General features: G+C 38.2%; 1 protein-coding gene across 2 annotated transcripts; it reads right to left on the bottom strand.

Annotated features, from left to right (window-relative positions):
• Positions 1–997: 997 nt before the first annotated feature.
• On the bottom strand, positions 998–16,856 carry LOC107827577 (signal peptide peptidase-like 2). 2 transcript variants are annotated; one of them, XM_016654741.2, is made up of 14 exons: positions 16,504–16,856; positions 15,182–15,340; positions 14,963–15,074; positions 14,561–14,680; positions 14,280–14,431; positions 13,955–14,137; positions 13,629–13,663; positions 11,975–12,137; positions 11,186–11,239; positions 3,744–3,836; positions 3,489–3,631; positions 2,928–2,998; positions 2,338–2,421; positions 998–1,555 (listed from the first exon to the last, which is right to left on the bottom strand). In XM_016654741.2, exons 1-14 carry the CDS (start codon positions 16,636–16,638, stop codon positions 1,452–1,454), a joined length of 1,608 nt encoding a protein of 535 aa, XP_016510227.1. In that variant the 5' UTR covers positions 16,639–16,856; the 3' UTR covers positions 998–1,451. The 2 variants fall into 2 exon arrangements, with proteins under 2 accessions (XP_016510227.1, XP_075094441.1); XM_075238340.1 differs by having other exon boundaries at positions 15,182–15,355; positions 16,504–16,670.
• Between the last annotated feature and the right edge of the window lie 5,206 nt (positions 16,857–22,062).

Here is a 22,062-nt window from a genome sequence, read left to right as displayed (position 1 = left end):
TACCTCCTAAAAGAAGCTCTTTACTTTCTTACTTTCTCTATAGGTTCATTTTGTTCGGAACTAAGATATTTGAGATTATAACCCACATCCTATATGGAATAAATAACACCAAGATTTTGGTATAAAATTTATATTGTTTTTAACTAGTATTAACAAGTAAATACGGAATAAATGTAATCCAAAATTTTATGTCAAAATTAGTATCTTAATCCCGGTAACCAAAAATTAATATGTAGTGGAAAAGCAAAAGGATACTTGAATGGGAACTTGAAATTAATAAAGCGGGTTTCTAAACGTTGGAAAAAGTTATTCAAAAGTATGTCACGAAATTCAACCCAACGGTCGCACATTATTGCCTTTGAGCTTTGGGGCCTTTGGCAACTCATTGGTGATGATTGGTTATCTTGCCGTTGATTACAATTTGTATGGTAACAACTTTTAAATGTCTAATTTGGTTCAATTCTCCCCCTCGTTGTTTACTTTGCATATAACTCCTTCATTACAATAAATAGTTTTGAGAAAATTTTCAAGTACGTATATTCTTGATTTTTCAAATATCATTTTTTAGTGTACCCCGCAGTGGATTACTGTAAACAATACTAACATTATTGTAGTATAAATATGTGTGGTTTTCGCTCGGACATGTGTTAGTCAATTACAGAAGAGGACAATAAAAGAAAAGAAAATAGAGAGAACGTGTGTGTATCAAGTGGTTGACCACCTCTTAAGTCTTGATATTAAATATAAATACATACCACTGCTTGACGTAGCAACAAGAAGAATATCTAAATTGTGACGTCTCTTCTTCTTTTTAATAATGGGTTTGTTTCTTCTGTACATCTAACATGGGTTCGTTTCTCCTGTATATTTGCTATGTAGTGTCAGCTTTAATTAATGCATTGATTATCAGTAACATATTAGACTGAACACTAGTGTAAACTTTGGCAACACTTACCAAATGATAGTCTTGTAAGAAATATTGGTCCAAATAAACTGATTTCTGCTCAAAGAAACAAAACCATAATATGAGTAAATAACACCAGCTGTTCACAGAGTTGGTACATCCAATCCAATATTTTGAAGTTGCATAATGTCAGCTAAAGCAAGTTCTATCATACAAAAGTTGTGTCTTTCCTACTATAGATGAAACTACTGCACACTGGTTTCCCTCCAAAGAAGCTATTCTATTACAGCTACTGCCTGATGGTGACGGATTTGCTTGTCAAACTACAAGGTGAGGTGCACAGGCAGTACACATGTCTTGCCAAACTCCTACTTAATCTACAGGCTCTACATCTCAGAGTCTCTACTTGAAGGGCAGCCTACTTAAGTATCCTGCAATCTTCAGAACTCCACCCTCTGGTACAAATTTTACTCTTGTATACGCCAACTTGTATTTGGAGGTATCAGAGTTATAGGTGATTATGGATCGATGCCTCGTTACTATCTAGTTACTCTGGTTGAAGCCGGACATGCGGGCAAGGCCTATCTGGTTCTCCTCTTGTCCATAGGTGCTTGAGATCACCTCTTTGCTTTCCCACCGTCAAAAATGTGCCTAACATGAGCAATAACAGATGTTAAAAATGATAAGCACTCGACGTATAAAATGAAAAGCTTTTTCTTGTTTACCTAAAATATTGAAAGAGGAAAGGGAACAATATGGGAAATTTTCGGTTAAGTTCTGAAGAAATGCCCACAAGGAGTGCAAGGAAGAAAGGCAAGGCTGCATGGAGAACTTATGAATAGTAGGTGAGACAACCGTGAAATTATCTTCTTATACTTTAGGTTCTTCCTTATTTGCCTGCTACAGTTACACATATTGCACTTTGGCGCATCTACTTGTCTTTGAAGATTGGAGAGGAAAGCCATCTGTATCATCTTTAACTACCTCTCTCAAATTTCCTTTTTTCCCAGAATGTTAGTGCAAACTATTGTCCCGTTTCATCTGATTTTGGGCAATCATCTCATCAGCTAACTTTTGGGGTTGAATTAGGTCCAATGTCCTCTTTCTTTATATGGTATTAGAGCCAAAACCAAAGTTGTAGTCTCTCCCCTGAATTCCTCATTCTTCTCTCTTAATGCCTCTTCTTTTCATTCATAAACTTTTAATTTTAAAAAAAAAGGTAAAAGGGAAATCAGAATCCAATTTGCAGAAAATTGAAAACTAAGGTTCTCAGACTCAACATTTAATTCTTACTTCTTTTCCATGAGAATCACCCTATGTGTGTTAGTGGTGGTAGATTCTAGTGTGCGGTGGTAGAATCTATCGTTACAATAAGATGTTATAGGTTTGGCTGCTTCATTACAAAAGCTTTTTTTATGCTTCTTGTAGCATACCTAGTGTAAATGGAACAATGTAAAGCAAAGCAGGTTGACCATGACCATCCATCAAATTTAGAGCCACATATGTCGTGAGCAAACCTGTAAAAAAAAAAAAGAATTAACAGTCAAACAGAAGCTTGCGCTAGTTCCACACCTTCAAAAACACTGACCAACAGTACCAACCGGATGCTTCTAATACATTATATACGATATTTCGGCTGTTTGCATAAAATATAGCAACTTCCCTTGACATGGTGAAAGAGATACATATCTAGCTCAAACACTAACAAGAATAGCACCCCTCAAATTTTCCTACACTCTGACATATTATTTGTTCTCGAATTATTCATTATTAGTAGGAATAAGGGCAGAACTAAGCATCATTACTGCAGTTCATCACTTAACCAGGATCAAGTTGCACAATTATGTGGAACAGTCCAGGCTATTTCTGACTGAACAGAAAGAGGGAGAGAGATGAAACATACAAAAACACCAACAGCAGTGCAATTCTATCAACAACAAGAACACGGTATTCACTTGGTCACAATCAAAATAACATGTCAAGTAAATAAGCTTATTCCCATTTTCTGAAGAACTCATCATACCTAAGCCGTAAGCAAACATAGCCCAAAGGAAGTAGCCTTCTCGAAGTTTCTTATTACACAGCCAGTCATACCTGCGACAAAGCACAAAAACTATGGGGGAAAAAAATCTAAAAAAGAGGTACAAAGCTTTTGACTGCTATAATTGTTAGAACTTGCAAGCATTCACCATTTAAATGATAACCTAACATTCAACCTTTCCTTTTAATCTTAAGATTAACTTTCTTTCTTTTTTCTGTTAATGGTAGTGTCCAGGCCAAATTGAGCGCACCTAGATTATATCACCAGGTTAATCTTAAAATTTACTTAAATTGCTCATCTGAAGAAGCAGAAGTGTCCGACATGGAAGCATTTAATTATGCAACAATGAGTCTCACAGAGGCATCAATAGGGGGGTCAATTCCTTCCGTCAAATGTGTTAGAGCCAATGCTTTGAACAGGCTCTTTTTGGAGAATGGAATAATAGTATACTGAAAAAAATTGAAGTCTTCAAGAAATATAGGACTTGATGGAACCATATTAATGGAGAGCAAATACAAGTTTCATTCAGCTCCATGGTCAAACCTTAAGGAAAATGCTACCAGTAAACCTGGTAAAATTATGTCACCAAACCCGATGATACTGTAGCCACCCCAAGGATCAAACATCCGTGGAATTTTCAGTAGCATAGGAATGCCATCTTCTCCACTTTTATCACCGCGTGCAACCTATACAAGAGAAAAGGATCATATTTCCGGAGCAAGTCCTTTGTAGTTAGCAGGGTAAAAAGTACGCAAACGAACATAAAGAAGAATACAAACAAACAAATAAAGAGCTTACCACTATCATCACACTCTTATGGAACAACGGTTTGGAAAGAAACACCCAAAAAAGGTCATACAATAAAGCACAGCTTAGAAGAACTGTTCCCACCTGATAAAGTCAAGGAAATAAGGGATAATGTCAGAATGCCAGTACTTGTGATAATCTTTGGACTTTTCAGCAAGAACTCAAGTCAAGGACTAATAAATCATCAGACTCTTATTCCTGAACCAAACTATTAGCTCTTACTGTTGCTTGTTTATTGTAGTTGTTTGACTGCAGGACAAAAGATATACATGATAAACTGCAGAGAAACCAGCAATAAACCGTTGTTCCGTTAAGAGGAGGAAAAAGAGGGCAACTACAAATGACGAATTCTATAACCCACTATCTCAGCTTTCTAAACATCCTCTGCAAAATCAATGGAGCAGGTTGCTGATATGTTTATCACCCTTTTAGGGGCTCTGTCATGTCCTTAGTTGTTAACTAAGTACACGTGCGGCACTTGACAACTCTCTCACGATTTTGCACAACTTGCTCACGTTCTTGCTATGTCAAGTCAGCCTTACCACACTCAAGATCGCTAAGAGAAGGGTAGAAAGAACACAAGAGAATTGTTAAAGGTAGGGGTGGGCATAATATCCGAAAAAACGAAAAACCGGACCGGACCAAATTAATTCGGTATTTCGGTATCGGTTCTTCGGTACTAATTCGGTATAATTTTTTTAAAAGTTCGGTACTTCGGTACGGTTCTCGGTATTGAAATTTCGATACTTCGGTTAACCGAAATACCGAAATATTTCTGTCAGTTGATGTATTTTGCCTTCTTTGGACATGTAATTCCGGCAATCTTCAGCTCTTCTTAAGTATTATTTTCTGAAACTTTTATTATTTTTTGAGTTAATTGTTGGTTTTTTCTTCTTTCTTACAGTGATTAACTTTTTTATTTTACTTGCGCTTTGCTTCTGCTGCTTGAAACATATAGTTGTTTCTAACTGCTTTAAACTTCTGCTATGGTCGAAGAAAGAAAAGGGCAAACTGATTCTTCCCTAAAGAGCTAGCTGTAAAGTTTTTTTGTTCTCGCCTATAAAAAAATAAGGATCGGTTCCACTGTTTGGTTAATTTAAGATCATGTCTTTGGTGCAGAAACTTTTCTATAGTTATTAGAATAACCTGGTGCTAAAATGAACTAGATTCTGCACTTTGACCATTTAGCTTCTAGCAATGGATAATGTGATTGGAACATATATGTGAAGCCATAAAATCATAATTACAAGTGAGGGACATCGAGCCAGTGGAGAAACTATTTTTTCTTTAAATACCGAACCGTACCGAAACCATACCGAACTACTTTGGTACGGTATTTGGTATGCACAATTGATATACCGAATTACCTAACCGAAATTCTTAAATACCGTACCGAAGTACCGAACGCCCACCCCTAGTTAAAGGAAGCTTTGTATTAAAGAGAACTTGAATTGTTTGCTTGGTGAATTATAAATGGATGGTCCCCTTTATATACTAGTCTCCTAGGAGCTAGAGTGTAAATATAAATTGTTACACAAGTCCTTAATATTTACAAGATCCGGCTTTCTCTAGAATTCTCTACAAGCCTAGAAGATTTCAAGGACTTTCTTAGCAAATCCATAGGCATCTAGGGTCTTCCGAAGGAAATGTCCATACTTCTCTAGAATTTTCTCACAAATACTAGCTTTCCTCCTACGTAAGCTTCCACATGGTATTAATATATGCCAAATGGTGCCTATATGGCATGGTGACGTGGCGGGTCATCACACTCTCCCCCACCTAATGTTGCGACGACCGCGGTGCAATATTGCTGCATAAACTCTCGGATCTTATCTTTGAATTGCCATAAGTCTTCATATCGTTCCCACGTGGCCTCCTCCGAAGATTGCCCCTTCCAACGGACGAGGAACATTGTGGTGGCTTTCTGCCCTTGTTTTCGCCTGGCCTGATAATCAATAATAGCCTCAATCTCCCGGTCATGTGAGGCGGTGATAGTAATAGGCGCTCGACTTGATTGGCTCCTACTCGGATCATCCTTGTCTTCATGATATGGCTTAAGGATGCTGGCATGGAAGACAAGATAGATCTTAAGATACGATGGCATGTCAAGCTTGTATGAGATCTTGCCTACCTTGGAGAAGATCTTAAATGGCCCCTCATACTTGCGAATCAAATTCTGATGCATGCCATGTAGTGCCTTGAATTGTCTTGGGTTAAACTTCACCATTACCATGTCCCCAAATCTATAGTCCGTGGGACACCGCTTACGGTCCGCAAACTTCTTCATCTTCTTAGTTGTCTTATCCAAGTAGGACTTAGCAGTGTCAAGCTGCTCCTCCCATCCTCTGGCCATATGATAAGCCCCCAAACTCTTTCCCTCAAATGCAACTGGTAATGAATGTGGAGTTTGTGGTTGTTGGCCTGTGACTAGCTCAAATGGTGTCCGCCCCATGGACTCACTCCGCAAGTTATAAGAGAATTGGTGATGTCCAGGAGCCTTGCCCAATCTTTCTGATGCGCGCTTATATAATGCCTTAAGTAGCATTCCAGTAAGACATTGACCCGTTCCGTCTGTCCATCCGTCCGTGGGTGGAAACTAGTGGAAAAGTGTAGTTTCGTGCCAAGTATGTCGAATAACTCTTTCCAAAAGTTCTCAGTAAAACGGGGGTCTCGATCACTGACCCAATACTTCACCACGTTCTTAAAAAATAACTTGGCAGCTTCCTTGGCAGTGCAACCTGGTGAGGCGGGCATGAAGGTGGCATATTTAGAAAATCTATCCACGACCACCATAATAGTACCATAACCATCGGACTTCGGTAGACAAGTGATAAAGTCCATAGTCACGCTCTGCGACTGGTAGCGGTTCCAAAAGTCCTCCGAGTTGTTATTGATCAACCTTGTCCGGCTGACAGACAAGACAAGTCTGCACATAACATTCTATGTCATCTCGCATGCGTGGCCAATAGTAGACTGACTCAACCAAGGTCCTAGTGCGACGTTGGCCTGGATGACCAGCCCACATTGTGTCATGACTCTCCTTATGATCCGCCGTATAATGTCTCCAAACTTAGGCACGAAGACCCGCCGACCCGTGGTAAGCAATATGCCGTCTTCTACCCAAAAGCGTCTCGTATTGCCCTGGTTGGCTACCTCGATAAGCTGTTTGGCTACTGGATCATGATGCATGCCTTCTTTTATAGCCTCACGAATGTCCCAACTTGCTAAAGTGATGGCAGCAAGCTCGGCTTTCCGGCTCAAGGCATCGGCTACAACGCTACCTTTGCCCGGCTTGTACTTCAGCACATAATCAAACTCGGCCAAGAAATCCTGCCACCTAGCCTGTTTTGGTGTGAGCTTCTTCTGCGTCTGAAAGTAGCTAGTAGCCACATTGTCAGTCTTGACCACGAACCTCGACCCGAGCAAATAATGTCGCCATGTACAAAGGCAATGCACAATGGCAGTCATTTCCTTCTCTTGCACCGTATAACGCCGCTCCGTCTCATTTAACTTACGGCTCTCAAACGCTATGGGATGCTTATCCTGCATCAGGACACCCTCAATGGCAAAGTCTGAGGCATCTGTGTGCACCTCAAATGTCTTGGCAAAGTCAGGTAGCGCCAAGACTGGCTCCTCTGTTACAGCTGCCTTAAGGCCTTCAAACGCCTTTTGACAATGCTCCGTCCAAACCCATGGCTTGTTCTTCTTTAGAAACTCAGTCAATGGTGTGGCTTTTGTTTAGTAGCCACTGATGAACCGACGATAGTAGTTAACAAGGCCAAGGAAGGATCTCAACTCAGTTACCTTTATAGGTGCCTCCCACTCCTGGATAGCACGTACCTTAGCCTCGTCCATGCGTAGCTCGCCATTGCTAATAACATGGCCTAAGACGTGCACCTTTGATTGTGCAAACTCGCATTTCTCCCTCTTGATGTATAGCTCGTTCTCCCGCAAGACTTGGAAAACCTTCCTTAAGTGCTCCATATGCTCCTCCAAGGTGTTGCTATAGATGACTATGTCGTCTAGGTAGACTACCACAAATTGATCAAGGTAGGGATGAAAAATCTTGTTCATAAGGGTGCAAAATGTGGCCGATGCATTGGTTAAGCCGAAGGGCATCACCAACCACTCAAAGGCTCCATATCTCGTCACACATGTTGTATTCGGCTCATCCCCTTCTGCAATGCGAACCTGGTAGTAGCCCCTGCGAAGATCCACCTTGGAAAAGTACTTGGCTTGCCCAAGTCTATCGAACAAGTCAGCAATGAGCGGGATCGGATACTTATTCTTCACTGTGACCTTATTAAGTGCTCGGTACGCCGAAAAGTACCTTTGATGGGCGAATGTGACCAGCATCTAGCAACTCTTTCAATTGTTTCCTGAGCTCCTCTAGCTCGGGCGGTGCCATACGATATGGGGCAAATGCGGGTGGCTTAGCCCCTGGCTCCGACTCAATCTTGTGATCCACCTCTCGCCTAGGCGGCAAGTGCTTAGATAACTTCTCGGGCATGACATCTTTGTTTTCCTCAAGCAACTTCTCTATGCAAGGCGACAGTATCTCTTGAAAACTCTCGTCTTCCTCCAGACTTGCGATGGTTGCCACGAACGTCGACTCCCCCTTCTTGATCCCCTTGACAACCTGCATAGCTAAAAGTTGTGCTTGGCTCTGTCCGTGTGGCATAGTCACTGTAGGTACCATGCAAGATCCTTCTCGCTCCATAACCAAGAGATGTTGGAGGTAGGGGTCGATCAAAGTATGACAATGTCTAAAGAACTCTTGCCCCAGTATGATGTCAAAGATATCCATAGCGGTTACGGTAAAGTTTGTCATACCTTTCCAAGTTCCCAATTTGACACCAACTCCATTAGCTACCCCATGAGCATTCTGTACCTCGGCATTCACGGTCTTGACGCGAGAGTTGGTTGGAGCAAGCTTCAATTCTAGTCTCTTTGCAGCAGCCTCAGTCACGAAATTATGAGTTGCTCCAGTATCCACCATTGCACGAGCAGGCTTGTTGTTGATGGTGAGATCCACGTACTGATTGCCACTCTCGGTAGGTTGGATAGATTGCTTCGTGACGGCACGCATAATCCGATCATACCCAACTATGCGGTTCCCGAACTCTCTCCTTGCGGCTGCTCCTTCCGTTCACGGACCATGGCGCTGAGTCTCTTTAGGTCGGGACAATTCCTGAAGTTGTGGGGCCCTCTACATATGTAACATCCCTTCTTCTCGGCATAGCCCTGACGGCCACTCGACTTTTTGGAATCTTGAGTCTTTAGTATTATCGTTGTATCTCCTTGTCTTTGCCACGGTCTCCCCCACCTTTAACATTGTTAAACTTTGATTCTTTGCCTTTGACTTTGTCGTGCTTGTCATGCCTGAAATCCATCAATGATTCGGCCTCCACTATGGCTTGGTCTATATCTGCGACTTGCCGGCGTTGCAACTCCTGCTTAGCCCAATTTTGCAACCCGTCCATGAAGTGGAACAACAAGTCATCATTGGTCAGGTTGGGGATTTGAAGCATAAGGATAGTGAACTCCTTGACATAGACATGTATGCTCCCTGTTTGCTTCAACTCCCTAAGCTTACGCCTTGCCTCGTACAAGACATTGTTTGGAAGAACTGTCGCTTGAACTCGACTTTGAACTGATCCCACGTGCTAATAGTACACAGACCTTTATCCACGTCGGCCATCTTCCTTCTCCACCATAACATGGCAGTCTTTGAGAGGTACAACACTGCAGTGTTGATCATGACCTCGTCGTCCCTCACTTTGCCGTGCCTGAAGTAGTTCTCCAAGTGCCAAAGGAAGTTTTCCACTTCTTGTGCATCACGACCACCTTTGAATACCGGGGGTTTGGGAGCCTCGATCTTGGCCTCCCTCGTCACCACAACATTGTTGGCTCCCTCGGTCACGCCAGCACTAGCATGCTCCTCGAGTAACTCTATCTTTGTCTTCATAGCATTGATAGTACTCAAAGCCTCCATGAGTCTGCACTCTAAGGCAGTGATGGCTTGCCTTAATTCCATCTCGGTCTGTGTACGTCCCTCCAAGTCATTTCGGATACTCTCAATCTCTTCAAGAGTGTGCCCCTCAAGAACGCTAAGGGTGCCTTCCACCTTCTCCAAGCGTTGGACAAAGATCTCCACGGCGTCCATCCCCGCGTTCATTTTCATCACCCACTCTTTACTGAGCGAGACGTCCTCGGGCAGGACCTCCACTTCATCCTCGCTCGCCTCAGTGGCAGATGGCTCTTGGGATGTAAGCCCTTCGTTTGACACAACCTCGGGTGGCACCTACTGGCTCTTGTTGGTGGCATTCCTCTTTTTGTTACGGCCACTCTTGCCAGCAGCATCTTGGATGACGTTGGCTTGGGTGTTGGCACCGTTAATTTCTCCGTTGTTCGTCATTCCCTTAGTTGCAACCTTTGCTCTGATACTACGTTTGTCACAACCTTAGTTATTAACTAAGTACACGTGCGGCACTTGACAACTCGCTCACGATCTTGCACAACTTGCTCACGTTCTTGCTATGTCAAGTCAGCCTTACCACACTCAAGATCGTTAAGAGAATGGTAGAAAGAACACAAAAGAATTGTTAAAGGAAGCTTTGTATTAAAGAGAACTTGAATTGTTTGCTTGGTGAATTACAAATGGATGGCCCCCTTTATATATTAGTCTCCTTGGGGCTAGAGTGTAAATATTAATTTTTACACAAGTCCTTAATATTTACAAGATAAGGGCTTTCTCTAGAATTATCTACAAGCCTAGAAGATTCCAAGGACTTTCCTAGCAAATCCATAGGCATCTAGGATCTTCCAAAGGAAATGTCCATACTTCTTTAGAATCTTCTCACAAATACTAGTTTTCCTCCTATGTAAGCTTCCACATGGTATTAATATATGCCAAATTGTGCCTATGTGGCATGGTGACGTGGCAGGTCATCACACTAAACTCTAAAATGAGTTACATTCATAACCATCCGGGAACTCTACATATTTGGTAAGCTTCTTGAGGTTGAGGGAAGATTTAAGTGAAGAAGGGTAATTTGTGATTCCTTAGTGGTAATCCTACGTATTTCTTATTGTATAAATAAAAAAGTCAGTCAAAGGTGATCGGCAACTTTCTCCGCGCTCTCTCCTCCTTTCTTATCAGTTAATGACTATTACAAAGAAAAAATTGATTTTCCACCAAAGTCCAAGGTTGACTTCTACAGTGTTTAGGTTTGTGAGGAGCTCTTATCTACTTACAGTTGATATAAAACGAACAGGTTTACCACATTATGGAAGAATTTGCGCATCAACAATAAAATTTCAAGCAGTTATGGGAGAAGGTTGAGGAATATACCATTTTCCTAAAGCCAAAACAGTACATAAAACTGTCCAGCTATAACGCAATAAAAAACCAGCAGCATGAATTGTTTTACCTTGAGGTTGGGAACTTGCACAATCTGGAGAACGGTGATGATCAATGCAATACCCTAGTAAAGAGAGATTGTCAATCTGTTAACTTGGGTCAATACTAATATGAACAAAAATAGAGCTTCCCAATTTTCAAGTTACTCTCCTTTTCTTTTCTCTTTCAGGTTGGGGATGGGGATGGGGGGTTGAGAGCTTTCTCTAGTGTCTAGATATATAATTATACATATTGAAAGGAATGGTAACCAAAGAATAAAAGTTGATATCCCAACACAAACATATGCCTTACACACCCCTATGTCGCAGGATGAACAAAAAACATATTTCCAAGTGTCTAGAAAAGAATAAAATGTTTAGAGATTTAATTCGTTAAAGTTTTTATGGAAAACAGGAAATTTCAGCTGTACAGTAGTTCCAAAAGAACAAAAAGAGAACAGAACCTGACAACTCAAGGAAAGGTCACCCAAAAAAAGACCCACAAACCAATATTGCTCTTGAAAATCAAAGATGAAAAGAGTCCAAGCTCATAGGTAGGTCAATTCAAGAGCAAAGATGTACCAATATTCTGACAATAGAGCAAGCAGACTTCCCATTTTTCCCTCACAACCACGTCTGTAAAAACATACCTACTGACTTAATCGACAAAAGTACATGTCAACTCTTTTTAAGCATATCATGTCATCCTTAAGGCAACAGGTCAGGGTTGAAACTGAGAGAAAAAGAAGGAAACAAAAGAGAGACAAGCAACTGAGATGATATTAGACGAAGAAAAATTACAATATTGTAATAATGCTTACGAGTATATCTTGACCTATCCAAGCAAAGGAGATATGACGGTAAACTGCCCACAGAACTGCAAAGACTATGCAGAATGGAGAAATCGCCAGCGTCAGATATGAAACAGGCCCAAGAAAAGGAATTTTAATGAAGGACTCTCCAAAACGCTCAAACCATCTGAAACTGTATAAAATGAATGTTAGCTACACTTCTAAGAACCAACTAGCAACCAAAGTCATGGTACGTAAAATGAACTTATACCGTATTTCAAGAAAATAAAAATAAAAATTTAGTAGCAATGACTAACAAAAAACAAAATTGATGACAAGGAGATCATAACGCACCACAATGAAAGAGCACACCCTAGGTTATCTGAAAGAGTGCATGGTGATCTGTACTCTACAGCGAATGATAAAAGAAGAAAAGAAGGATAAACAGCATGTTTGGTATTGCTCTGTATTTTATAGTGTACAGTGAAGGTCTAAGCCACAGTTACTTTCACCAAAGCATGCAAAACTGGAGCCTTACTAACTATTACTCTGGTCTTTTTCAAATAAATCAATTCCTTTGGGACCCTGCAGATCAACTCTTTTTCCTATGAAAAGATCAGCCCCCTAAGCTATGTGTTTTCACATCAAGAATTATTTGCAGATGAAGAGATGTCAAAGGGGCTTCTTACTTCTCAAACAGATCCTCCTACATCTATATATAAACGTTGGTTTATCAAGAATACGAAAGAAGAGCACTTTGAATTGTTGATTTATCGCCTGCCCATGCTGGGTTGAGGATGAGTTACGGGGCGTAAAACAAAAAAAATACAGGGATTGGGCAGTAACGTGTAATGTTGGGGCTTCATATCCACTATTAAAAAAGATTTGAGATCACTCTAACTAATTACGCTTAAGGCCCTGAATCCTAGATATTATTTTAAAGAGACCTAAAATGCTATGGTATAAGTTGATGAAACTTGTATTGGTTTTTCCACACACACCTACCTAGTTATAGATCGATATTGATTCTTGGTCTTACTTGGAGTAAACGTGTCTCGCTGAATTTCTGAAGCCAAAAAGAAGAGTGCAGAGTGCCAGTTGGAAAAGTAAGATTAATGAGCATGCGTATCAAGCAAGAGATGTTTTCCTTTGTTTTCAGTTGGACTATGGATGATGCTCAGTACGAAAATATGCGGTTAGTTATGAAATCAGCCAACCCACTCAAACCTTCACATAATACAAAAGGGGAGATGTTTATGTTTGCTCCATATTTTACCCCTCTAAGCAAACATTTGAAACTACATATTCCAATCTATTCCTCTTCACCCTCAGGTCCATTTGACCATGCAAACGTTTCTGGAAAGCTTTGCAAACTTTTCTAGTTTGTGTGGTGTTTGCTTGGACAGTTTGTCAAAAATGCGTTTGAAATTTATTCTTTTAATTAAATCCAATAGGCAGCAAAAGTTCTATAAAACAATTACCCAAACATCTTTTTTCTTTTTTGAGTTGATAGGTAAAATTATCCAAACATCTTTAGACTTTAGTTCTTTCAGAAACTTTTTCTGCAAAACTTCTTGAAAAAAACTACTCCTAGAAACAGTGCAAACGTGGTTTTGCTTAGTAGAGCATTTGATGCACTGTAGCTATGAAGATAACAGACGAACAACACCAATAAGATACCTACCATGATAGCAAAGCGATCAAACAAGTTTGTAGACCCTGTAAGCACAATGCAAAAAAAGTGTTAGTATGCACTTCAAAAGTTGTCCACATGGAGATAGAATGATCATAACTTCATTCAATCTATTCACGTCTTCTCTACATATGACTAATGTGCCAGAAAGTTCCTAACTCAGCTGGATTAATGAAAGGGATCACCTGAGGATGGAATTGTATTGGAGACAAATATGAAAGATATTGAGAGATAAAAATGAAAATGTTCTGATTTGCCACTTTGCATAAAATCTTTGAATGCTATCCCTGAACCCTCTTTCTTTTGGTTTGACATACCTCAACACCCCCAATGGAGAACAGAACCACTAGAACCTCTATAAACCAGGAGGACATCAATTTGTAAAGCATAATCAAGAAGCAGGATGCAACCACCACGAACAGAACTGCTGATATAATGCTGATTTCCAGCACAACACCGGAACGAGACACCTCTGTGCCATTGCATTCATTTGAGCCATCCTGCGAGATCAAGATACATATTTCAACCAAACTGTTAAGGAAAGATGCAGTGACTTGATTGCTTCAAAATTGCAAAATGCACAGAACACTGCAAAATGAGCAGGAAAAAAAAGGACAGAGAGAGAGAGGTTTGTGACTTTACTTTAAAGAGCTTGTCCTGCTCAATTGCAGCTTCTCTGGCACGCCATGCAGACCAATAAGAAGCACACAATATGGTAGCAACAGCCATAAGCCATAAAAATACTTCAGCTACATCCACTGTTGGGCGCTTTGGAGAGTAAAGCTGCACAGAAACTGAAAGATGGGAAATATTTTAGTCACTGTTTCGGAAACAAATCAACAATAATAGAGATCGTGTCAAACAATGCAGAAGCCACATAATGCAGTCGGACCTACAAAAGAACAAAATGCAACAAGACCCACCAGAAGAGCTGTTTCCAAGAAACTGTATCAGGCTTGTGCCAGCATGTTGTGGGAGCATAACAGCAGGGATACCAATGTCCAGGTCAGGTTCATCGGGTTCACAAACCATCTTGAAGAGCTCTACAGAGCAATGAGAGAACCAAAGTTATATGGAGCCCTCTGCATGTGCATATCAACACACTGTAATGATGTTCCAGGTCAACACCAGAAACGATTACAGAAATTTGATAGTAAGGAAATAGTGTTGACTGTAAAAAAAATTATAAAGTGACTGCAGTTCAACAAATAAATTGTGACTGTTGGTTGGCTAGTTGCAGTTTGCACAAGACCATCAAGAATGAGCCAATTCATATTGGAACATGGAAAACAGTACAGGATAATACTTAGGAAGAGCACTTGAACCTGTTTGGTTGTTTATTATGAGGATAGCTGAAGCACCGGCATCTTCTGCAACGTTTGTTTTGGTAGTGAAACTGCAATTACCTCGGTGCACTAGGATGGCCTCACCAGTGAGCTATCACATATTAGAAACCTAAATGTTGAGTTCGCTATACAAATGACAATTGTCTTGAGGTTTCCAACCAAATATGCTTTGAACAAGAGAAATAAATGTGAACCAACCTTATTCCTAGGTTTGCTACAACAATCCGGAGGATCTGCAAAGGCCAGCCTTGTCTGATTGGCACGCTTCTCCTTTGATTCCAATGTTGGGCCAAATCGAGCCCCAACACCAACAAACTCTGTTACCTCTATACCATCAACCCAAATCGGAATTTTTACCTATTTGAGGAAACACTATTCAGATAATTTTAGATAATATGTCCAATTACTACCATGTAACAAAGAGACTCCAAAACGATAATTACATTAATATCTAAACTGCATTCTGCTTCCACGTGATACTGACAAAACCAACCATAACACTAACTCCTGTTATGCTACGGAGTTGGTCAAACAAGTTTCACTAAGAGGGTCAAACAAGTGTATGGAACAACACTATGACATCCGGGCTTTTTTTTTTTCTTTTGATAAGGAAAATGTCCAAGATATGGTTCAAACCCCCGACCACTGTAAGTAAAACAACCAGCACGCTACAGTGTACTTTTTACTATGACATCTGGGTTATTCATGCCAGTTCGTATAATGATGAAGGAAAATAAATTACGGTCATGCTAATTGCTATACAAGAATATGTAAATTCCTACTCCACCAGAATTCTGCACAACTCGCTGGATTCAATTAAGGTGTACTCTCTCAGTTCAATCCTTTTGAAAGTGTTTTTCATTGGATCTGGTGATAAACTGATACTAGAGAGCATGCCACAGGCGAACTGATGATGGTAAAGATGCCTCGTTTGCTTGGAAAGCTGACTAAATATTAAGGAAACGGCAACAATCATTTTAACTTTTTTACCTCTACTGATCCATCATAGTCTTCAATCCAACTTATCCGTTAGTTAGGCCACCCCTTGGGTGCTAACATCATAGTTCACTTTAATTGTATAGATTCTAATACAATTAAACACATATAGCAGAAGGATAGTTCCTTTGCCTAAACAGAGTAAAATAGAGAGTTAAATTGGCTAATAGCAATTATGTCATTCAATAATTAATGACATAGGACAAAATTCAAGCTCTAAAATATTAAAAAAGCTAACTTGACCTAAGACATGAATAAAACAATGAGTTATACACTGACAAATCATCAGACATAGATACACAACCAATCAACTATGCTTCAATGGGCTCAGCTAATTGAAATTTCTATACCTATTTTACTCTATTAGGTCAATTTCATGTCAGTACTAAATAATGCAAGCACTCGAGAGGGCATATTCCAAACAAATGGAGAAAACCAAAAAATGAACTTTTAGCCAAAAAATAAATTAAAAAACTCAATCTTTGAAAAGTAAAAAACAGCTAAAAGAAAGAACGAGAAGTTACCAGAACAAAATTGTTGTTACAACCAGGGCGACTTGGAGCAACACTATCCTGGTGAACTATATCACCTCCACTGACTAAAGAAGTACACACCAAAAGTACAACAATAACAACACAAATAGAACAGTTGAACTCCATGAAATTCAAGAACCCTAAGAAATTGTACAAATCTTGGAGATCAAATTTGGTAAAGGGTGAAATGGGTGTTGTTCTTTTTTATTATTCCCTTTGTACTTTGTTTTTTTTTTGGTGGAAGATGGGAAGAGACATGGGAAAACAAGAAATGAGAAAAAGAAAGATATACTATTCAATTAAAGTACTGTTTGGTTTTTTTCTTTTTCTTTTTTGTATTATTAAGTAATGAGTTGTTGCTTTTTGCTTTGTAACCGTTAATCTATTCTTTTAGCTTTCTGTCCTTTGTGGGTTTCCCTACTCTCGCCAATGACGCGTGGATAGTACGTTCTTGAAAGTTGTTGACCAATTTAAGACACCTCAATTTTGTAGTGGAATGGAACCTTCCATGTTCTCTGTCGCTAATGGTATATTTATATGGTGTCGTCATTTCTTGATGAAAGGTGACTTTGCTTTTGAGATTTCCAACACCTTCAAGTTCCATCAACTATTTGTTTTAGAAGTGTCAAAGTTTGCTCTCTTTTTTCTTTTGAGTAGAATCTTTTGTAAATAAATTTAATTCTAACTTTTTCGATCAATAACTTACCGTTGGATTAGATTCCAAAAATCGAGTAAGAATAAATGCGACATGTTAAGACAAGATCGGACTATTTAATGGAATGTTTAAGCAATTTCTTCAGATCATCAGAGAGAGACAAAAAAGCCGATACAACAAACTTCTTTGAATTGAAGTAACATATAAAGACATTATTCTGTTTAACTTATTCGTTAAGCGATTCTTAACTGGATATGATTCCAAAAGTAGAATGAGAATAAATGCGACATAAAAATGACAAGAACAGACTATTTAAGGAATGTTTAAGCAAATCCATTAGATTCTTAGGAAGATGAAAAGGCATATAGGACAAGTAAGCGAATTGCAAATAGAGATATAAATAACATAATCTTCTATTTATGTGTTATTTATCTATTTTTATTTTTTAATGTCAAGATTAAACAACCAATAAATTTTTGAAAATAATTTATTTCATTTCCCATGTCAAAGAACTAACAAAAACAAAGGGTATTCGCTTCACAATCCGAGTTACCCCAAGAAATAACCTAATTAATATTTTGATATTCCCATACTTTAAACAACTGGGTGATGACAATCAAGTTACAAATACTTACATGACCTAACTACTACTAGTACTAGCATAAAAAAATTACTCAATTATTGCATTAATAATTTCTGAACAACTTCTGTATCATCTTATACGTGTGTATATCTTTGGTAATTATGTTTAATCCTACATCAAACAAGATACCATAGTTTTCTTTTCTATTTTAGATTGGCAAATCATATGAAAAATTGCAATGAAATAAAATCTCACAAAATACAACAAATAAATTAGAAAATCATTCGTAGTTTCACAATCTGAATTTGTTCATACTTACGCATGTATGGCTTAATCATTGAGACAAGCATATGACTACGGACAGGATCAACTAGATAGCATTCCTCATTGACGTCGGCGTCGCATTAGCATGGCCGACCCAAAAGGCACGTCCAAGTCCAAGACGAGCACGATCGTCATTCGTAAGGAGTATTCTTTGGGCAGATAGGAGCCAATGAAGACCCCATGCCCATTGCATTTACCGAATTCAAGAGTTCGAGCATACTAGTCATGGACCAAGACAATGCACGACGAAGCAAGGATGACGTAGGACACAACTGCAGCTTTTGGTTCACCCCGCACGTGGAATGCGAAGGGCAAAAGGCAACTGATTGTACTTGATAATGCATGGGCATTAGATATGCAACACCGAAAACCGACGCCAGACAAGCCTAATTTGCACTTGTGCCATGACTGAGATTACATGCGGGCTAGGACGTCGCTGCGCAAGCAGGGATTCAACCTAGCGACACAAGCCGAACACCACTCAAATGGCCGTTCATCCTATTTCTAGCACTACACAGAAGACACCAAACAAAGGAAAGAATTGCATGCTGCGCCACTTTAGAAGACATGTATTTCTTAATGAAAATAAGGATATTGACCATCTCTTGTTTAAGTGTGACTATGCAAAATAAGTATGGCCAAAGTTGCTGAAGTGGCAAGGTATCAATAGAAGTGTGAGTGACATGGGCAATTGGTCATGCAAAAGGGAAAACTTCCAATCAGGAGATCTATAAAATTACCCTGGCTGGAGGAGTGTATCACGTTTAGCAAGATAGACATATGCAGCTACTTAATTTCTATCCTTTGAAGCTGTTTGAGGAGTAAGTAGATTTTTGGTTTGTTGGCCAGCAAGTTTGAGACCAAAATGTCCAAACTGCAACGTCATAATTTCGAGTGGTAATATAAAATAGTAGTAGTTAGTTACCAAAAAAATAAATTAGAAAACTGAGTAAAGTGACGTTTAAATGATCGTTTATTTCCTGACAATTAATAATTAGCTTTTCAAAAAGTTTTGTAAGATATACACTTTTGGAAAAAGAAAAAAAAAAGGTTGTTAGATTGAATTACCCTTAAGAAAATGCTTCTTTTATGAAAATTTATTTGTCAAAACATATTTATTATATTATTTTAGTTTTACGGAAAAACATTTTTTATCTTTCAAATACTTCAATTTTTAGGAAAACATTTTCAATAATTTTAAAATTCAGTCTTTCTATTACGTACGCATAGAAACCCTGTGTCTAAATAGCAAAACTGTCGCTATCACATTTTTGTTGTGACAAACTTTTCAACAGAATTATTCTATCCTTTTCTAATATTGGAACTAAAAATTTAGCAATAAGTCATTAAAGCTTCTTTTCCTTTTCGTTTTATGAAAAAAAACTTCTCACTTTATCTCGGATAGCTCAGAGACGTGTAGTATAAGGAAAACGGGAAAAAGTTGAAAGCGCGTATATAAGAAATTAGGGTTACCGGCTACGAATGGAACCGGTAAATTAAAATTTCCGTATAGACCGTACGATAAGAACAGCGCCATAAAGTAATGGGTCTGGGTTTTGGCGATTAGATTCAGGTACCCGGTCTTAATCACCTGTGCTCAACCTCACGTGGCTCACCTTATTCCTTGCTCCCTTATTGGTTCATTATCTTAGTCAACTTCAATGAAAGTTACCTGAATTTTTATTTTCCTGAAAAAAGTTACCTGAATGATATTTTATTGTATTATTATTATAATATATAATATAAAGAAGGAATCAATTTTTTGTAGGATTTGAAGAAGTTGAAAGTCACGTAACGGTTTTTGTGTCACCTAAGTTGAATGGCTATATCAAATGTAAGTCTGTTGCGTAAAAATTGCATGGACGTCCTATTTGGTCGCCCCCTTTTAACTTATACCCGTTTTATTTTTTCGTTTGTATCCATACTTATTTCTTTGTTAAAAGCATTTTAAAAAGATGATTTTGCCCTTCAGGACTATTGACAAAACTGTAAACTCCAGGACAACACTTCAGCATATTTTGGTATGAAATTTTAGCAAATGAACTAAATAACTTAAGCATGTTTAGTCTGAAGTTTTAGCAAATGAACTAAATAACTTCAGCATGCATTAGCAAAAACTCATTAGAAAATTACATATTGCAAGACAAAAACTTAAGCATGTTTAGTCTGAAGTTTTCGCAAATGAACTAAATAACTTCAGCATGCTTAGTCTGAAGTTTTAGCAAATGAACTAAATAACTTCAGCATGTTTAGTCTGAAATTTTAGCAAATGAACTAAATAACTTAAGCATGTTTAGTCTGAAATTTTAGCAAATGAACTAAATAAATTAAGCATGTTTAGTCTGAAGTTTTAGCAAATGAACTAAATAACTTCAGCATGCATTAGCAAAAACTCATTAGAAAATTACATATTGCAAGACAAAAATTTAAGCATGTTTAGTCTGAAATTTTCGCAAATGAACTAAATAACTTCAGCATGTTTAAACTGAAGTTTTAGCAAATGAACTAAATAACTTCAGCATGTTTAGTCTGAAATTTTAGCAAATGAAATAAATAACTTCAGCATGTTTAGACTGAAATTTTGGATAAAACTCATGACAAAACTGTTGACTGCAGGATAAATAATTCCAGCATGCATTAGCATGAAGTTTTAGCTTCAATGTAAAACAACTTCAGCTGCTACTGTAATTGGCTGAAGTTTTACACCATCTCGCATGCTAATGAATAACCCATGGTACTGTAAAACAACATCATCTCCAAATGTTAGCATGCTGCTACGTTGATCAGGGCTTGTTTTACAGTATGCTAATGCGAATGAGGTCATCTCCAAAGTAGCATGCTAATGCTAATACTATCATGGGTGTAATTGTCATATTATTATGGATTTTTTGTCAACTGGCCACCAGATCAATAATTTTTAAAAATAGGGTACAGGTTAAAAGGTGGCACAAATATAGGGTATGGTCGCAAATCCCCCGTCCATTGCTTATAGGTAATTCTTTTGTTATTACTTGCAAATGCTACTAAAAATTGCTTCTTCATAGATAAATAAGCTGAATTTTTATTTTCTCTTCTATGAGTATTTGTTTCTATTTTTTAACTTCTATGTTATTGTCTATATCTATATGTGACAGTTAAAAAGTACATATAGAAAGAGTTAAATTTCACTATTCTTTATGCTTTACATAAAAGGTAACGAGAAAGATTAATCGATTTTTATCTTCTTAATAATTTGGTTTTTATATTTTACCCATAAGTGCAAATGTCATATGCATATGATATTTAAGCCGAACTCTTAATAATGCTTACTTATTGGAAAGATATTTACATCTATAGTTAGTATGAATGCAAATAAAGAAGGCACAATTCCTTTGTCCGAACAAAGTAACAAAGAATTAATTTTGTGTTTCAAAACTGCACAAAAATACCCAAAAAAAATGACTATGAAATTGAAAAGTGTTTCTTTCCTAGCACCTAACTAATTGACATGCAACACTCATGATATTGATAATAATCTTTCACGGTCTCAATTTCTCAATAATAACTGTGACTATCAATTTTCATTTAAGTGATACCTCGCATAAAATGAGATTAAGACAAATTTCCTCCTATTATCATAGAGATACATTATAAAATATACCAACAAAAAGTTTGAGATACATATCTTCTTCTCTCTACTATAATTATAATAATTATGGGTCAAATCCAACCATATTAAATGAGGAAAATTACATTTACACATTTTAGTCTGGATAAGCTAGAAACTTACCCATTGGAAAAACAGGAAAAGGAAATTAAACTCCAAGAATATAAGACAATGATGAGCTAATTAATTGTTTGGAAGTCAAATTGAAAAAGAAAATACAAAGATAGTCAAGCTTCAGCAAAGATCTTGCTAGGTAAAGCCTATCTATAATTTGTAACGTATTTTTTAACTTTTGACTAGTAAGTAACAACCATTCTTATCTTAACGACCTTTCCTCTTTTA

Source organism: Nicotiana tabacum, chromosome 19 (assembly GCF_000715075.1).
Source record: "Nicotiana tabacum cultivar K326 chromosome 19, ASM71507v2, whole genome shotgun sequence".
In the NCBI taxonomy this organism is placed as follows: domain Eukaryota; kingdom Viridiplantae; phylum Streptophyta; class Magnoliopsida; order Solanales; family Solanaceae; genus Nicotiana; species Nicotiana tabacum.
The sequence above is the reverse complement of the archived record's forward strand: the minus strand, read 5'-3'. Positions and strand labels throughout refer to the sequence as shown.

What these genes read in the sequence shown, in the direction of transcription:
- LOC107827577 (XM_016654741.2), bottom strand. Translation starts at nt 16,638, where the DNA reads ATGGAGTTCAACTGTTCTATTTGTGTTGTTATTGTTGTACTTTTGGTG. An exon ending in TCTCCATTGGGGGTGTTGAG is followed by an intron (nt 13,664 to 13,954) that starts GTATGTCAAACC and finishes TTGTGCTTACAG; the next exon opens with GGTCTACAAACTTGTTTGAT. An exon ending in TATGTTTGCTTACGGCTTAG is followed by an intron (nt 2,422 to 2,927) that starts GTATGATGAGTT and finishes TTTTTTTTACAG; the next exon opens with GTTTGCTCACGACATATGTG.